The following is a 14,059-nucleotide window of genomic DNA, read 5'->3' on the forward strand; positions in this document are numbered from 1 at the left end:
TTAATGTTGCTAAAAATTTTGTATTCTTTTTGCTTTTTGATAAAATTTGAACATAGAAAACTGTTAATAACAGCGCGTACTGTTATTTGTGGAGTCACGCTGTTAGATGTGGAGTGAATACGTGAACGGGCGAATGTCAAAAGCAGCAGTAGTCGTAATTTATAGCAATTGTACAAACAAGACGGAAAAATAATGCGAGCGTAAAAATTAAACGAGAAAAATAAGTAGTTTTTAATTTTTTAGTTTTATAAACGTATTGCTGTTAAGATTTAAGAGTGCGCGACGACGGCAACGGTGGCGGTCAGATGCAAGATTATCTTCAAAGCAGTAAATTGATAAAATAAAAGAACTAACAACAACAAGAGGAACAACAACAAGGCAAAACAAATAAACAAAACGCAGCGCCACTGCAGCTGTGTGTGTATGTGCGTGAGCGTGTGTGCAAAGACAACAGCAGCCAGTGGTGGAGAGCGAACGAGAGGGGGCGAAGAGAGCGGGAGTAGGAGTGAGAGTGAGAGCAGGTGCAACTGCAACTGCAACTGTAACTGCAGCTGGAAAATGTCCAAGGTGCAGCCCATGGCGTCGACACGTTCACGCCCTCGCCCCCGGCAGGCGGACAGTGAGAATGTAAACAAACACACAGACGCCATTAACGGAGATGTGAGCAGTGTCTTGGACTACACCAGCAGCAGTTCGATCATCGAGTTTCTGGCCAAGGAACAGGACTGCACCCTGGAACCCGCCGATCCGGAGACGATATTCCAGGAGGTGAACCGCCTTGCAGACAGCTCAGACATGCGTTCCGTGGATGAGCTGTTGCTGGAAGCTGAGCGTCTTATACAACAACAGCTCCGCTTAGGCGACGGCGATGGCGAAAGGGTCGGCGATGGGGACATCGATGGCGATGTGGATGGTGACATCAGCTGTCAGCTGCAAACGCCCTCGACCACGCCCTCGCCCCAATCTTTGGCATCGCCGCAGAACAGCATCAAGCTAAACACACGCTACTCCCGCTGCATCAGCAGCAGTACCACCACAACTACCACCACCACCACCATGAGCACCATCAAATCCAGCACCAAGTCTCCATGCCAAGCCAAAGTCAATGCGACTAATAATAAGGTCACATCGTTGGGCAACTCCACAGCCTCCACGCCACCGACAGCCGCTGAGCCGCTGACCAATTTTGTGGCTTTCGTCGATAATCTGCCCTCAGAGTCGGTCATCTCCGAGGAGTCCACGCCCAAGGATCTCCATAATCATACGCACAATGGCGGAGGCACCTTGGCTCGGCAGCTGCAGCTGGAGCAAGTCGATAATACCGATGACGATGAGGATACGGTGAGAATATTTTTCTTGTTTGCCTATCGATATGTATGATGCATTGATTTTCGATTTGAGCCGATAACATTGTCAATTATGATCTAGTTTATGGTCTAGTTCAATTTCGCTACTAGTGTCAGTTGGTATAAGTTGCTGATGAGCTAATTCAATTTGACTTCTACGAGTATATATTTATCTGTTGATGGTAAAGATTAATATTTATTTGTTTATGAGCTAGTTTATAAACTAATTTCGTTCATTTCGTTCATTTCGCTCTTGCTTCGATGACATGGATCAGTTGAGCTGTTTCCAATTGTTGTTGTGCTTCTGTGCTTAGGAACTAGTTCAATTTGTCATCTACAAATATATTCGTCTGGCTCGCTTAGTAGTGGATTTACTTCCAACGGTCTAGGATTTTGAACTAGTTCAGTTTCGACTCACTCTATTTGTCAGCATAGTATATAGTGTATTTATGTATATAATTTTAGTCAATATAAGTCCGGCAAGTCATGAATGGACTGATTCATCTCTCATCAAGAAAAAGCAACAAATTAAGGATTTCTATATAAATTTTAATTTTGGTACAGTATATATATATATTTTTGTTTGTTATCTTTTACATATGTACAATGTACATGCATACATAAATAAACATTCACACAGACAGGCGCACTCACACACTCATAGATCGTAGCTGCAGAGGGGAATACCCCTGCTTAGCCAATGGCCTGGGCAACTGTCTCGGCCACAGTCCAGCCCTCGATGGCCGTGTCCTTGATGTACTTGGGCGGCAGGACAAAGCCGTTCAGGCCACGATCGCGCAACTCAACGGTGTAGACATATTTCACGCCGAGGACGCCACGGCTCCAGTCATCAGAGCCGCCGCCAGCAATGCCAAGGACCTCGTGAGTGACGGCTGCCTTGTAGGGGGTGCCAGTCTTTTGGATGATGCGTTCGGCAGCAGTGTTAGCGACACGCTGCAGGACATTCGCATCCTTCACCTTGACCGCCTTGAAGGCCCACGGATAGACGATCAGCTGGCCATAGCTGTGATAGGTTAGATACGCTTCCAAATTGTATTTGCGCTTGCTCAGAAACTCGGCCACCGCCTTCGTTTCGAGCTCGGAGTTGGGTGCAGAGCCACGGTAGATATCGCTGCATGGATCCTTCGAGGATCCCTGGCTAGTCCAGCCAATATCGAAATTGCGATTCAAATCGACGCCAAAGCAATTGGCACGTATCGTCGATGGCGAACGATTCTTTCGCCAGAGTCGATTCACCGTACGGCTATATTGGTAGCCATCCGGATTCATGACTGGCATTATATACCAGGTGAGCTCGCGTATATATTTTGGCTGATTCTCCCAGTCATCCATCAGCTTAGAAAGTATGAAGGTCACCGTTGCGGGACTGATCCACTCACGTGCATGGATGCCGCCATCGATCCAAATCTTTTTATTGTCGCGCGGATTCTCCGAGATGCTGCAAAACAGAAAAATGCAATCGAAGTATGGCTTTAGGCGAGCTATGTTAAATCCTCTTCAGCTGCTGTTAGACAAGACCCTTGACAACATAATGTTAGCTTGGCGCATTAAATAATTTATGTAGCATACTTCTAAGCACCGACTCAAAATGTTAATTCAGCATTTGTGAGCCGGAGCCGTTGATATTTTTCGTTGCATACTTTCGAGCGGCATGTGAAATGCGTGCTCTGTTAACTTAACAGTGTCACTGTTAAAAGCAGCTATGTTATCTGCTGATGCAACAAATAAATGCAGTGACTTGCAGACGGATATGTGAATTTTATGATATATATATATATATATATATATATATATATATATATATATATATATATATATATATATTCTTCTGTAGGGTAATTCAAATTTCGACTTTTAACATACCGCAAGACCTTCAATTCGCGTCCTCCGTACGTATGTCCAATGGTGTAGAGACGGCAGATGTCTGGATACTTTGCCCGTATTTCGCGCATATAATCATATATGGTTTCCAGAGACTGGTAATCATTCCAGTTCATTTCGCTGCCATCGTTTGAGGCCTTCCCTGATTGGAGCAATCGATGTAAGTCGAGCGCAATTTTAGATTGAATTTCATTAGATTCCCAACTCACTTATGCGTCTTCCTAGCTTTGCCTGGGTGGCTCTGATACCTTCCAGCTGCTCTTCATCGATGAGATCCTGAACATTTCTGGCCAGCACCTCAGTGTCCAATCGATGGGCGTTGAGGAAACTGCGTGCGCCTTTCGCCTGCGTCTTGGTAATGGACAGGTCCACATACTTGGGATTTTCCTTCCAGATGTTGGCGCCAAACTTATTCTCCATTATCTCGGTGACGGGTACGGTCCAGAGCAATGCATCGCTAATGTTGTGAATACGCCACAGTTCCGTGTCATCATACCGCACCGGAATCTCATTCAGATCCTCATGATCGCCCAAGACATGTCCGGTCAATGAGGCGTTTGAGTTGCCCCTCGCCACGGCCAAGGCTAGCAGCGAGCCAAACAGCATCCAGAGCAGCAGCGACCGATGATTCATGTTGCTATCGATCTTATCAGCAATCAGTTAACAGCTTGCAGTTAACAGTTGTCAGCAATATCTGTGCAATGATAACAACGTTTGATACTGATCAGTCAAGTGCTCGAATGTAATTAACACGCCCAGCTACCCACTCAGTGACGCTTTGCTGGGTATTTGGGTCAGCAGCTCTATGGAAAAAATCAGCCTAAAATTTATGGCTAATTGTCTCAATTTTGTTTGAACTTGATTCTGAATATCTATCCATATGAAATTGATATATGTATATTATGAAAAAGAGCTAAGAACTTTGCATAATACTCGTTCACGATCTATATCTATCTATATTGCCTGTAGTTCTATCCGTAGAGGAGATCAATAGCTGAAAGTCTGCTGGTTGATTTTAACTCTTGCAATATATATAGTTTTGCTCGCTCTGCCACGCCCCCCATTGGGTCTTAGTTTAACATGTTTATCTGTGGGCGGTCCACTAGAGTGTAAATTTTCCTGCATCTAGTCGCCTGCCTCTAAATAGTCTCTAATTTCGTTTGTGAATCCCCAGTAGGCGTGTTCAAAAGATAAGGGCACACATTAAAATATTTTGCATTTATCAGCCGAGAATCTCTAACTCCACAAACTGTGAAATATTGGACGGACGAACATTGCGTAAAACCAATATATTCGAAATAATCAAAATCGTGTACAAACTGTAAGTGAATCAATATCAACATTATATAACTTAGTTGGACAACCATTTAGCCACTTCTGCGTAGAAAATCCTGCCTAGAAAACTGTATAATTTATAATTACTTCTGTGTTTGAGTTTTGTTGGAATATTTTTGGAGAATTAGAAAGTCAACTGATTGCGATTAGAAATCAAACTAAAGCGTCTATTTACAATACCCGATGTATAAAAATGTTGAGATTGTCTGTGACTTTTATATATTATTATGTACATATATCTCTGTATATGACTAATTAATATAATTTTCATATGGAACATTTTGATTTCTGTTTCAAATGTTTGTTTATCCATCAAGCTGATATTAAACGATTTGATATGCAAGTCGGTAAAGCTTAAAATGAGAGAGAGGTACAATATCATATTATGCTGATGGAGGCCAAAAATTTGTTTGATTGATTTGTATGCGAGAGGCATTAGCGTAATATCGAGACGAATGAATTATATATGCACACAGTTTAAAGTATATATATATAGAAATTATTCAGTTTTATGTGTGCATTGCTATTTCGCGATTTGCACTGAATCTGAATCAGATCCAGAATCAATCTTCCGCTCTTTACAATTTCGGGCGTGGAAAACGTGGCGTTGCAAAATTGTTATCGCCTTTGGTTAGCACGCAATTGTGTTAATTAGCTTTAGACGAGCTGTACAGATTAGTCTCTATTTTATTTACTTTTTTTTTTTTTTTTTTTTTTTTTTTGATTTTTTTTTTTTTTTTTTTTGTATGTATTGTAGTTCAGAAAGCGGCCCAGAGAACAGGTTCTGGGGCTTCGCATGGTACTAAACAAACGTTGAGGAGTGTCTGACACCTGGACGGACAGATAGACGGACGTATGGACGGACAGAATCTTCTGTATGGAGAGTATCGTTTCGTTTCGTATCATATATGGGCCGACCTTTGTTTCGATCACGTGTCCCAGATGTTATCGCTGGTTCGTGCTTTGCTCCATAACTGGAGCGACTGCACATTTCCCTTGACCAGTCACAAAACAGTCTGAAAACAAGTAAGAGTGCACTCGTGGAGAGTGATTGACGTGGCCATTACCCTGTATCCACATGGACTGTAATTACACAAAAAACAGTTTCGGATACAGGCTGAGAATACCGATTGCTGGGTATTGGTATTTATGGAATTCGTACATACATTTTCGTATATATATGGAAAGTTTTCTATAGTGTAGCTTGTATTTTATCTAATAAGCTGACTCATGCACTCAGCAGCCTTAGTGAGTAGTTTAAAATGCGTACAGGGTATTAAAACTCGTTGCAAATCGCTTGCATTCGAAAATGTGCACGCTAAAGGTTCGCCACAATGTTAATGTTAATGCTAATGTTAAGGTACATACATGTACATATATGTTAATCACGAATGACCTCTCTCACTCACAAATGCAGGCGCATTGGCGTTCTTCTGCTGTTGCACTCTCTGTCTCACTCCCCGTCTCACTCGTTCGCACACAATTCAATTCAATTCAATTTATTTGCTTACATTTGGCGTTTCACAGTGATTAATGCACCAGCTGCTGTTGTTGTTGCTGCTTCTTGGATGCTGCAGTTGGCGGTCAGTTGCTGACACACCTTTCCAGTGTGTGTGTGTGAGTGTGAGTGACTGTTACACTTGGCAGCCCCCACTGACTGAGCCAGACTAAATGCTGCCTTTGTGTAGCTTCAATTTTTATATAAAATCAAGCCGGGCCACTGCGCCGAGGGCTGTTTCCCGATTAAACAAAAAAAAAAAAAAAAAAAAACAGCAACAAAAAAGAAAACATAAAAAAAAAGTCGATCAGAAAAAGAGACCGGGCTTAAGAAAAAAAGTGAATAAACAACCAACGTCCAACGTTAAACAGAATTACAACAGAAAGTGAAAAAAAAGAAACAGTTTTGGAAAGAAAAATACGCTGCAAACTGACGACCGATCTTGGAGCGATCGGCGCGTACTGAATGAATTGACAACAACAGCAGTATCAGCAGCAGTCGAAGCATCCAATAGCAGCGCAGCAGCAGCGGCCGCAGGCAGCAGCAGCGCAGCCAGCAGCAGAAGCAGCAGCAATGCGAGAGACTCAGTCACGCATCAACAGCAAATCGGCAACAACAACAGCAACAACGGCGAATTCGTGAAGCTCGTGCGTGGTGGGGTGGTTACTGCTGCTATTACAGTTAGCATGATTGTTGTTGCTATTGCTTTTTCTATTTCTTTTTAGAGAGAGTGCGCGCGCTCTCTCCAGTCCGCTGCAAGTTAGCGACATTGACTCTCTCTCTCGTGCTGTAATGCGGCGCGTCGCTGCGCACGCAACTGCTGCTGCGCTTGCGCCTGTTGCTGTCGCTGTTGCTGCTGCTGCTAGTGCTACTGCTGCAGCTGCTGTTATTGTTGCATTTCGTGTGCTTTATCAAAATTCAATCTATTACTCACTGTCTCACACACACACACACACACACACAATCGTGCAGTTGTCGTCCGTTTTGCACTTTGCACTTGCCTCGGCAAACAGTCACAGAGCCTCAATGATGTTTTGATACCCATTGAAAATGCTTCAACGGGGCATAATCTCTCTCTGTGTGTGTGTGTGTGATAGTTGACAAAAAATTAAAGTAAATAATATCTGTAGTGGAGTCGAGCTGCCTGATTTCGCAATAAGGCTATTTCGAATTGGGAATAACTCGATAAAAAAAAATCTTGTTATAGGGTATCTTCTAGTTCACTATTTTGGAAGTTTGCTCTATTTTAAATTAGTTTTCACAGCTTTGCATTTGTCATTCTAAGCCTTCTCAGCGCTCAGCGTAACGCCGCAAATAGTTCATTCACAATTAACACTTCTATTTTAGGCACAGCTTGATTGGAGCACAGTCTGTGCTAAAAGTATGCAAGCGTCTTAGATGAATATATCTCTGAGTGTACACTGCAATAAGCAGTTTATGGTGAACTAAACGTTATATAGATATAGTCACATCAATTAAAATTCACATATCATCTTATGGAAAATTCAATTTTCACACACTTTCACTTATTCCAAATTTAAATTTTGCAATTTTATTGGTTTCAATTAATGGGAATATACAACATTTCCTGCTGTTGCTAAGGCCTTGAAGTATGGAAATTCCAGACAAATCATTTTGAATAAAATTCCATACACATACATACATACATACATAGAGTACAGCTAGAACTGCATACACACACTGTTGCAGGCAACTTTAATTATAGAAGTAGGAACCAGAATAATTTAAAGATTGGTTTTCCCAGCCGATGACTTGAGATGAGTATGATGCATGCATGTGTATGTATATGTGCATATATGTACAATAGATATATCCAGTCTGCTTGTAGGTGTGCGTTTTCATCAGTGAGGCACTGTGATTTGTTGTAAATTTAATTTAAGCACAGCGCAAGCTATTGAAATGTGCATGTGTGTGTGTGTATTTGCATCTGACTATGTAATTGACGTTTATTAATGCAGTTGTATTACTCACGTCTCTCTGTGTGCATGTGTGCGTGTGTGTGTGTCTGTGTCTGTGGCGCGCTTATGACGGCGCAATTTTTGACCCACTTGGCATGTTTTTACTTTCTTTCGCCTTTGATGATAATCAACATGTTGTTCCACAAACCCCTCCCCCTCTGCTCTCCCCCCACACCAATTAAGTTTTATATATCGTTACTTCTTTGTGCTGCTTCTTCTTCTTCTGACTGCTGCCTGCTGCGGCTGCGCTTTGTATTTTGCGTATTTGGTATTGCTGCTGTGCTCGCCTTTTATTCTGCTTCTTTTACTTCTTCTTCTGCTTCTTGTGGTTTCGTCTTTGTACCTTAAAAACGATTTTCACTTTTGTATTTTACCCTTTTTTGACGATCCGATGCGCTTTTGTGGCCCATTCAAAATGAGGCGATTCATGCTTGTTGTTAAAGGAACACGCATACACACACATACATGCAGACATATATGTATATGTAGATATGCACACCCACACACTCTCTGGTCCAGCTTTGCCTTTGATGTCAGCCTCTTTGTCTCATTGTTTGCATATGTAGGGTATCGCATGGTCGTGAATATGCTGAGTTTCGAGTCGTGTTTTGGATATATTGCTTCGCTTTTTTTCTTCGATTTATCGTTGTTTTTTTTTTTTTTTTCGTCTTCGTGCAGCGCTTTAAAATCACTTTCTTTGCGCGGCAAACGTTTATCGCTGGCCTTTCGCCTGCTTCGCATAATTTTTATATGCATGTTAAATAAATAGATAAATGAATAACATCTTTTGCCCGTTGTCGCGCCATTCGTCGTTTATCCAATTTCAGTTCGAGCCCCACTTCCCACTCCCCATTTCTCTATCTATCTCTCTCTCTATCTCTCGTTCGCCCCCGATTTGTTTATACTAGTTTTGAAAACGCGATTGAAAGTGAAAGTTTCACCCAGTTCAACTAGCTTTGGCTATCGGTGGTTCTCCCTCTCGCTCTCCCACTCTCGCTGTCTCGTTCTCGCTTTGTCTTTGTCTTAGGCTCTAGCAGCAACAGCTTTTGCAGACCTGCTCTCTCACCCGCTCATTTATAGTTTTTTTGTTTTATTCCTCGACTGCTTTCTATTTGGTTATCTATGTGTGTGTGTGTGTGTATATATATATTTTGATATATATTTATTTATACTCAATATATAGCTTCTGCTTCATTTAATAATTGCTTCAAACTTTAAGTAGCTCGCCTAAAAGCATGCAACGTTTTTTCTCTCCCTCCCTGAAGCAAGCAGTTCAAAGTTCTATAAGTTACAATCACATAATTAATAGTTTTAGTTGGTAAATAAACACATTAATTACTCTGGGTGTTTCCCTTGCATCATACATCAATACTGATCACGATCGTGGCATCATTACTAATGGTTGGCTTAGCAGTAGCTATTAGCTCAAGTCCATTAGCAAGACTATGCCATAATTATTAGATGATCAAAGTAAAGATATAAACATTTGAAAGTTGATGTGGCTAACTATTGTCTACTGTTTGCACAAAGTGTCAATGGAAACCTATAAAGAGACAAGAAATCTATTGTTCGTCATGTTTATTTAAAGCAGAATTCGGTTTGACATACAGATGCAGCGTAAATTAATTTAATTAATATAGCGCGATGTTTGCATTGAAACAAGCAAAACAAATAAATAAATAAATAGTTAAAAAAAAAAAAAATTAAATTAAATTTATATAAATTCTAATCAATCAATCAAGATCAATCAATGCGGCTTCACTTATTGCAACTGCTGAGCTATGGTCTTTAGGAATTCGTAAGCCTCCTCGCCGGACTCGAGTATGTAGTGGGGCGGCATTAGATAGCCGTAGCGACCCTGATCCTTGAGGAAGACATTGTACACGAACTGCGGCTCGATGTGCTGCTGCACCCAGTCGGCCGCGTTGCCCGATCTCGCCAGCTTCTGGCGATAGCTGCTGCCCATGCTGTACTCGGCGTGGTTCAGGCGACGGAAGTTGAGGATGGCCTGGCGAGCTGTGTGGCGCAGCTGGCGCTGATTGCTGGTCACATAGTCGGCATCGCCCCACGGATAGGTAATCGTCTGGCCGTAGCCGCCGAACGAGACATATGCACCCAAGTAGTCGCGCATGCCCAGCAGGAAGCTTCGCATGGCTCGAGTTTCCGACTCGGAGAAGCTTTTGGCGCCCCGATAGAGATTCTTGCACGGATTAGATGAGGCGCCCGCCTCGCCCCAGGCATAGTCAAAGTTGCGATCCAAATTGACGCCGTAGCAGCCGGTGGTAGTGTCGTAATTGCGATTCTTGGTCCACAGTCGATCGGTGAGCCGCGAGTACTGATATCCATCGGGATTGACCAACGGCAGGAAGTACCAGTCGATGTGACGCATCGCCCTGTCCGCCTGACCCTGTTCCCACAGCCAGGTCAGCTTCGAGATGGCATAGGTCAGCGCGGCCGGGCTGAGCCAATCACGTGCCTGCATCCCGGCATCCACAAAGACCGCGAAATTATTTGGATTGCCATTCGAGACTCTGCAAAGCCAACGGAGCAATTAGTAGCATTAGCAGTGGCTAAAACAGCCGTGTTAATTAACAGTACAGAGTTAACAGTGAGCAGTACACATACGTAAGACGTTTACGTAATGCAATACGTAACTGTAGCAGTAACTGTTTACAGACCTGAGCACCTCCAGCGGTCGCTTGTTGCGTGTGACGCCAATCTGCACGATCTCCGCCAGCTCGGAATGCGTTTCCAAGACGCTCTGCAGGAATTGCTGTATATCTGACTGATCGTGATAGCGGCGCCAGGTGAGGAGAACACCCTCACGATTTAGCCAGGGCAGCGAGTAGTTGGCCAATGGATTGTCCTGGTCGGTGTCCGTGTCGCTGATCTCCGTGTAGGTCTCATCGATGGCCGTCTCCAGATCGTCGATCATGATGTTGTAGCTGAACGCGGTCTGGGCCATATACTGCTGGGCGGCAGCCACGTTCTTGTGCTCGATGATCACGTCGATGCCGTCTTGATTCACATTCCACACCTCGCTGCCTGCGGAATACACAGATTAAGAGATCTATCAGCACGACGATGGATGGTATGAGGCAATGTTTTGCTCATGGCTACCAAAGTGTCGCAGGAATGTGCGTAGTTTTGGCTGCCTGAGACGCGTTTCGTGCAGCTTCCAGAGCTGATGGCCGTAATATCGTTTCACCGAGGCACCACTGCGATAGCGTCGATTGATCTGATATGTGGAGCTGGGCGATAGGAAATCGAAACGTCGCAAATCTGTGGGCGAGAGCCACTGCAAACTCTCAAAGGTCGCCTCGTACAGCTCGGTGCTGTTGAGCGTCCACAAGTCGGGCAGCGTCGCGAGACCCGGCACTGAGACACTGCGCCACAGCAGCCACTGTGCACCACCGACGCTGGCAACCGTCAGCAGTGGTACGAGGCCCAGTGCCAACAATAACATCATGCCGATCGTGCCACACAAACAGAACTAATTCTCCACACTCTCGCATCTCTCAGCAGAAGGTCATGATTCGCTGAATTCTAAGTTCGAAAATTTCATGATTAATGTCAATTTTATGCGTACAGAACACCTGCCACCTGCCTCTCGCCAGGTGATTAGTAGTTGACTGGCTGACTGGCTGACTGGCTGACTAGCTGACTAGCTGACCGGCTGTCTAACTGTGGTTCACTTGAGTCACTGTTTGTGGTTGGGCGTTTGATGTTTGACACGCTGCTCGATTCTATTCTTTCGGTAAAGAGGTCAATAGCCCACCTTTGATCTCGAATTCAGCAGGTGTTTTCGAACAGCTACAAGTTTCGGATTCGATTTGCATACCTGACAGTTTCTTGAAGTCTATTCTGCATATCTTTAAGGATAGTCATCAGCGACTAATATAAATTTCTTAATCACGGCTATTATCTTAAAATGCGTATTTAATATACATGGATCTATATTTTGATTAGTTTTTTGTTTCTCTTAAGTTATGATAGAAGACTGACTAATATATTAGATGGGTAATTCGCTGTTCTAGCATATTGCTTTCTTTATCAATCAATAGGTCTTGAGAATCAATCAATCACTCAAATAGACTGCCAGCAGTCAAGGCATTCGTGAAGTAATACTAGTTCCAGTATTATTTCTAGTTTCACAAGTTTTTCCCTTATTAGCCAAACGTAAATTCATTCATTGTATCAGTCAATTAGTCCGCCTGTAAATCAATCAATTATTCGCACAGTCAACACAATCATTCAATCCATCAAATTGTTCTTAATGTAGTTCTTCAATCAAACAATTGTTCAATTTGACTACTTCTTTTTCACTTTAACGTACATCATCAATCAGTCAGTTAGTCATTCAGGCAACACATGAGTTCAGCTTTACAGCTTTGCCAAACTGGTCCAATCAATCAACAAATCCGGCTCCCATTGATTAATTCATTAATTTATGGTAGAGCATCAAGTCTTCGGTAAAGCCTCACTCACTTTTGTTTGGTTGCCAATCGGAAACATGAAATATGTGGATTCCGTGATCGAGCGCCTCGTTAGAACGTCGCTCGAGTCGATTTCTGTGTATATTGGCTAGATTGATGGGCTGAGACTGAGAGGCCTCAGGTGGTTGCCTCGCCACGCCTCGCACTACTCACCGAAGTCTTCGACGAACTGCTGAAACTGGGCATCCGGTGATTTGTCGCCCATTTTGCGAGTGCCATTGAAGTTGAGCTTCCAGAGCTGAACGCCGCGATAGCTTACATAGTTCTCGTCCAGCGCAGCGCGCAGAGGCGAGCGTCGGCTCATGCCGCCGCTGGGCTGCTCCATGGGCCGCAGGTAGCGCAGCAGCTGAGCGACGCCGCCGCCGAAGAAGGGCAGACGGACGAGATTGTCGCCGCTGCGTGCAAACAGATCGTAGCGCCTCACTGCCTCCGGCTGTGGCAGCCACAGTGCGCACAATGCGACGGCCAGCAGTGCGTATGCGTAATGCATTCTTAGAGACTCTGCGTTTGCGGCGTTCGAATTTGTTGATGAATGTTGCTCGATTCGATGTTCAATTCTGTTTGGCATGCGGCACGCTTCGAATTGGCCAAATAACGGCTACATTTTTCGCTTTTGCCGCTGTTCTCAATTCTCTAGACACACACATACACACAGACGCACAGACGCACAGTCGGTGGGCCAGAAATTTGCATAGCTTAACTTTTACTTTGCTCGAAATGTTATAAATAACTGTTATACTGTTATACTGCCAAAACTATTTGTTGCAATTCTCAGTCGCTTTCGTTTCGCCGTCTCTCCCTCTCTGCTTCTGTCGAGGTCTTTCACTTACGTTCTCTCTCACCATCACTCTTAGGCATACTCGACCTCTCATCATCTTTAATATTTGACTTAACCAGTTTTTTTATTTGCCATACTTATCCATAATACTCATATAAATTTTATTTGTGCCATAAATCTTAGTTAAATTTCATTGTCGTAGCTCGTGTGTCTGATTTACATTCAATAAATTCGTATATTTTGTGAACCGGGAAATTAATTAATCCATCAAATTAAAAAATTATTATAGATATAAGAATAAACTGTTAGATATATATGTATAAAACACTCCTGAAATAAATTTGTATATATGTATATTTATAGAAGTCTTTCAGAGAAAGTTCAGAGCAGAGATACTCCGTAAAAGATCTGTAGTTCATTTATGGATCATCAATAAAATATTTGTAAACCATCTGAAAATAATTTATAAGTCATCCGTAGATCGTTTATAGATCATTTGCAGATTATCTGTAGGTCATCTGTAGATTATCTGTAGATCATCTGCAGATCATCTGTATATTAACTGTAGATTAACTGTAGATCATTTGCAGATAATATTAGTAAATTATTTGTTGGCAGACAATTGAGCATCATTTATAGACATATGAAAAATCATCATCTAATATCTCGAGATTTTCATAAATAGTTTATATTATTTGTAGAGCATCTGAATATGATATTTTTGG

General features: G+C 42.8%; 3 protein-coding genes across 5 annotated transcripts in view; 1 reads left to right on the forward strand and 2 right to left on the reverse strand.

The window, feature by feature from the left end:
• The first annotated feature begins 131 nt into the window (after positions 1–131).
• Positions 132–14,059, forward strand: part of LOC6583740 (centrosomal protein of 162 kDa) — a 29,610-nt gene continuing 15,682 nt past the window's right edge. Inside the window, exon 1 of one of the 2 annotated variants that reach the window (XM_015161420.3) lies at positions 132–1,341. In XM_015161420.3, coding sequence (XP_015016906.1) covers positions 424–1,341 — 918 coding nt within the window. In that variant the 5' untranslated portion in view covers positions 132–423. Of the gene's footprint in view, positions 1,342–4,436; positions 4,570–14,059 lie in introns of those variants that run through there. The other variant, XM_002009369.4, reaches the window with a different exon arrangement.
• Positions 1,933–6,544, reverse strand: LOC6583736 (carboxypeptidase B). Its single transcript, XM_002009365.4, has 4 exons — positions 6,095–6,544; positions 3,458–3,942; positions 3,231–3,390; positions 1,933–2,805 (listed from the first exon to the last, which is right to left on the reverse strand). Exons 2-4 carry the CDS (start codon positions 3,879–3,881, stop codon positions 2,040–2,042), a joined length of 1,350 nt encoding a protein of 449 aa, XP_002009401.1. The 5' UTR covers positions 3,882–3,942; positions 6,095–6,544; the 3' UTR covers positions 1,933–2,039.
• Positions 9,624–13,167, reverse strand: LOC6583737 (carboxypeptidase B). Of its 2 annotated transcripts, none has more exons than XM_032731990.2 (3): positions 12,710–13,167; positions 10,739–11,105; positions 9,624–10,591 (listed from the first exon to the last, which is right to left on the reverse strand). In XM_032731990.2, the coding sequence occupies exons 1-3, from the start codon at positions 13,122–13,124 to the stop codon at positions 9,823–9,825; spliced, it is 1,551 nt and encodes a 516-aa protein (XP_032587881.2). In that variant the 5' UTR covers positions 13,125–13,167; the 3' UTR covers positions 9,624–9,822. The 2 variants fall into 2 exon arrangements, with proteins under 2 accessions (XP_032587881.2, XP_043862892.1); XM_044006957.1 differs by lacking the exon at positions 12,710–13,167 and adding an exon at positions 11,181–11,531.

The sequence above is a fragment of the Drosophila mojavensis genome, unplaced genomic scaffold (genome assembly GCF_018153725.1).
Source record: "Drosophila mojavensis isolate 15081-1352.22 unplaced genomic scaffold, ASM1815372v1 contig_136, whole genome shotgun sequence".
Lineage (NCBI taxonomy): Eukaryota > Metazoa > Arthropoda > Insecta > Diptera > Drosophilidae > Drosophila > Drosophila mojavensis.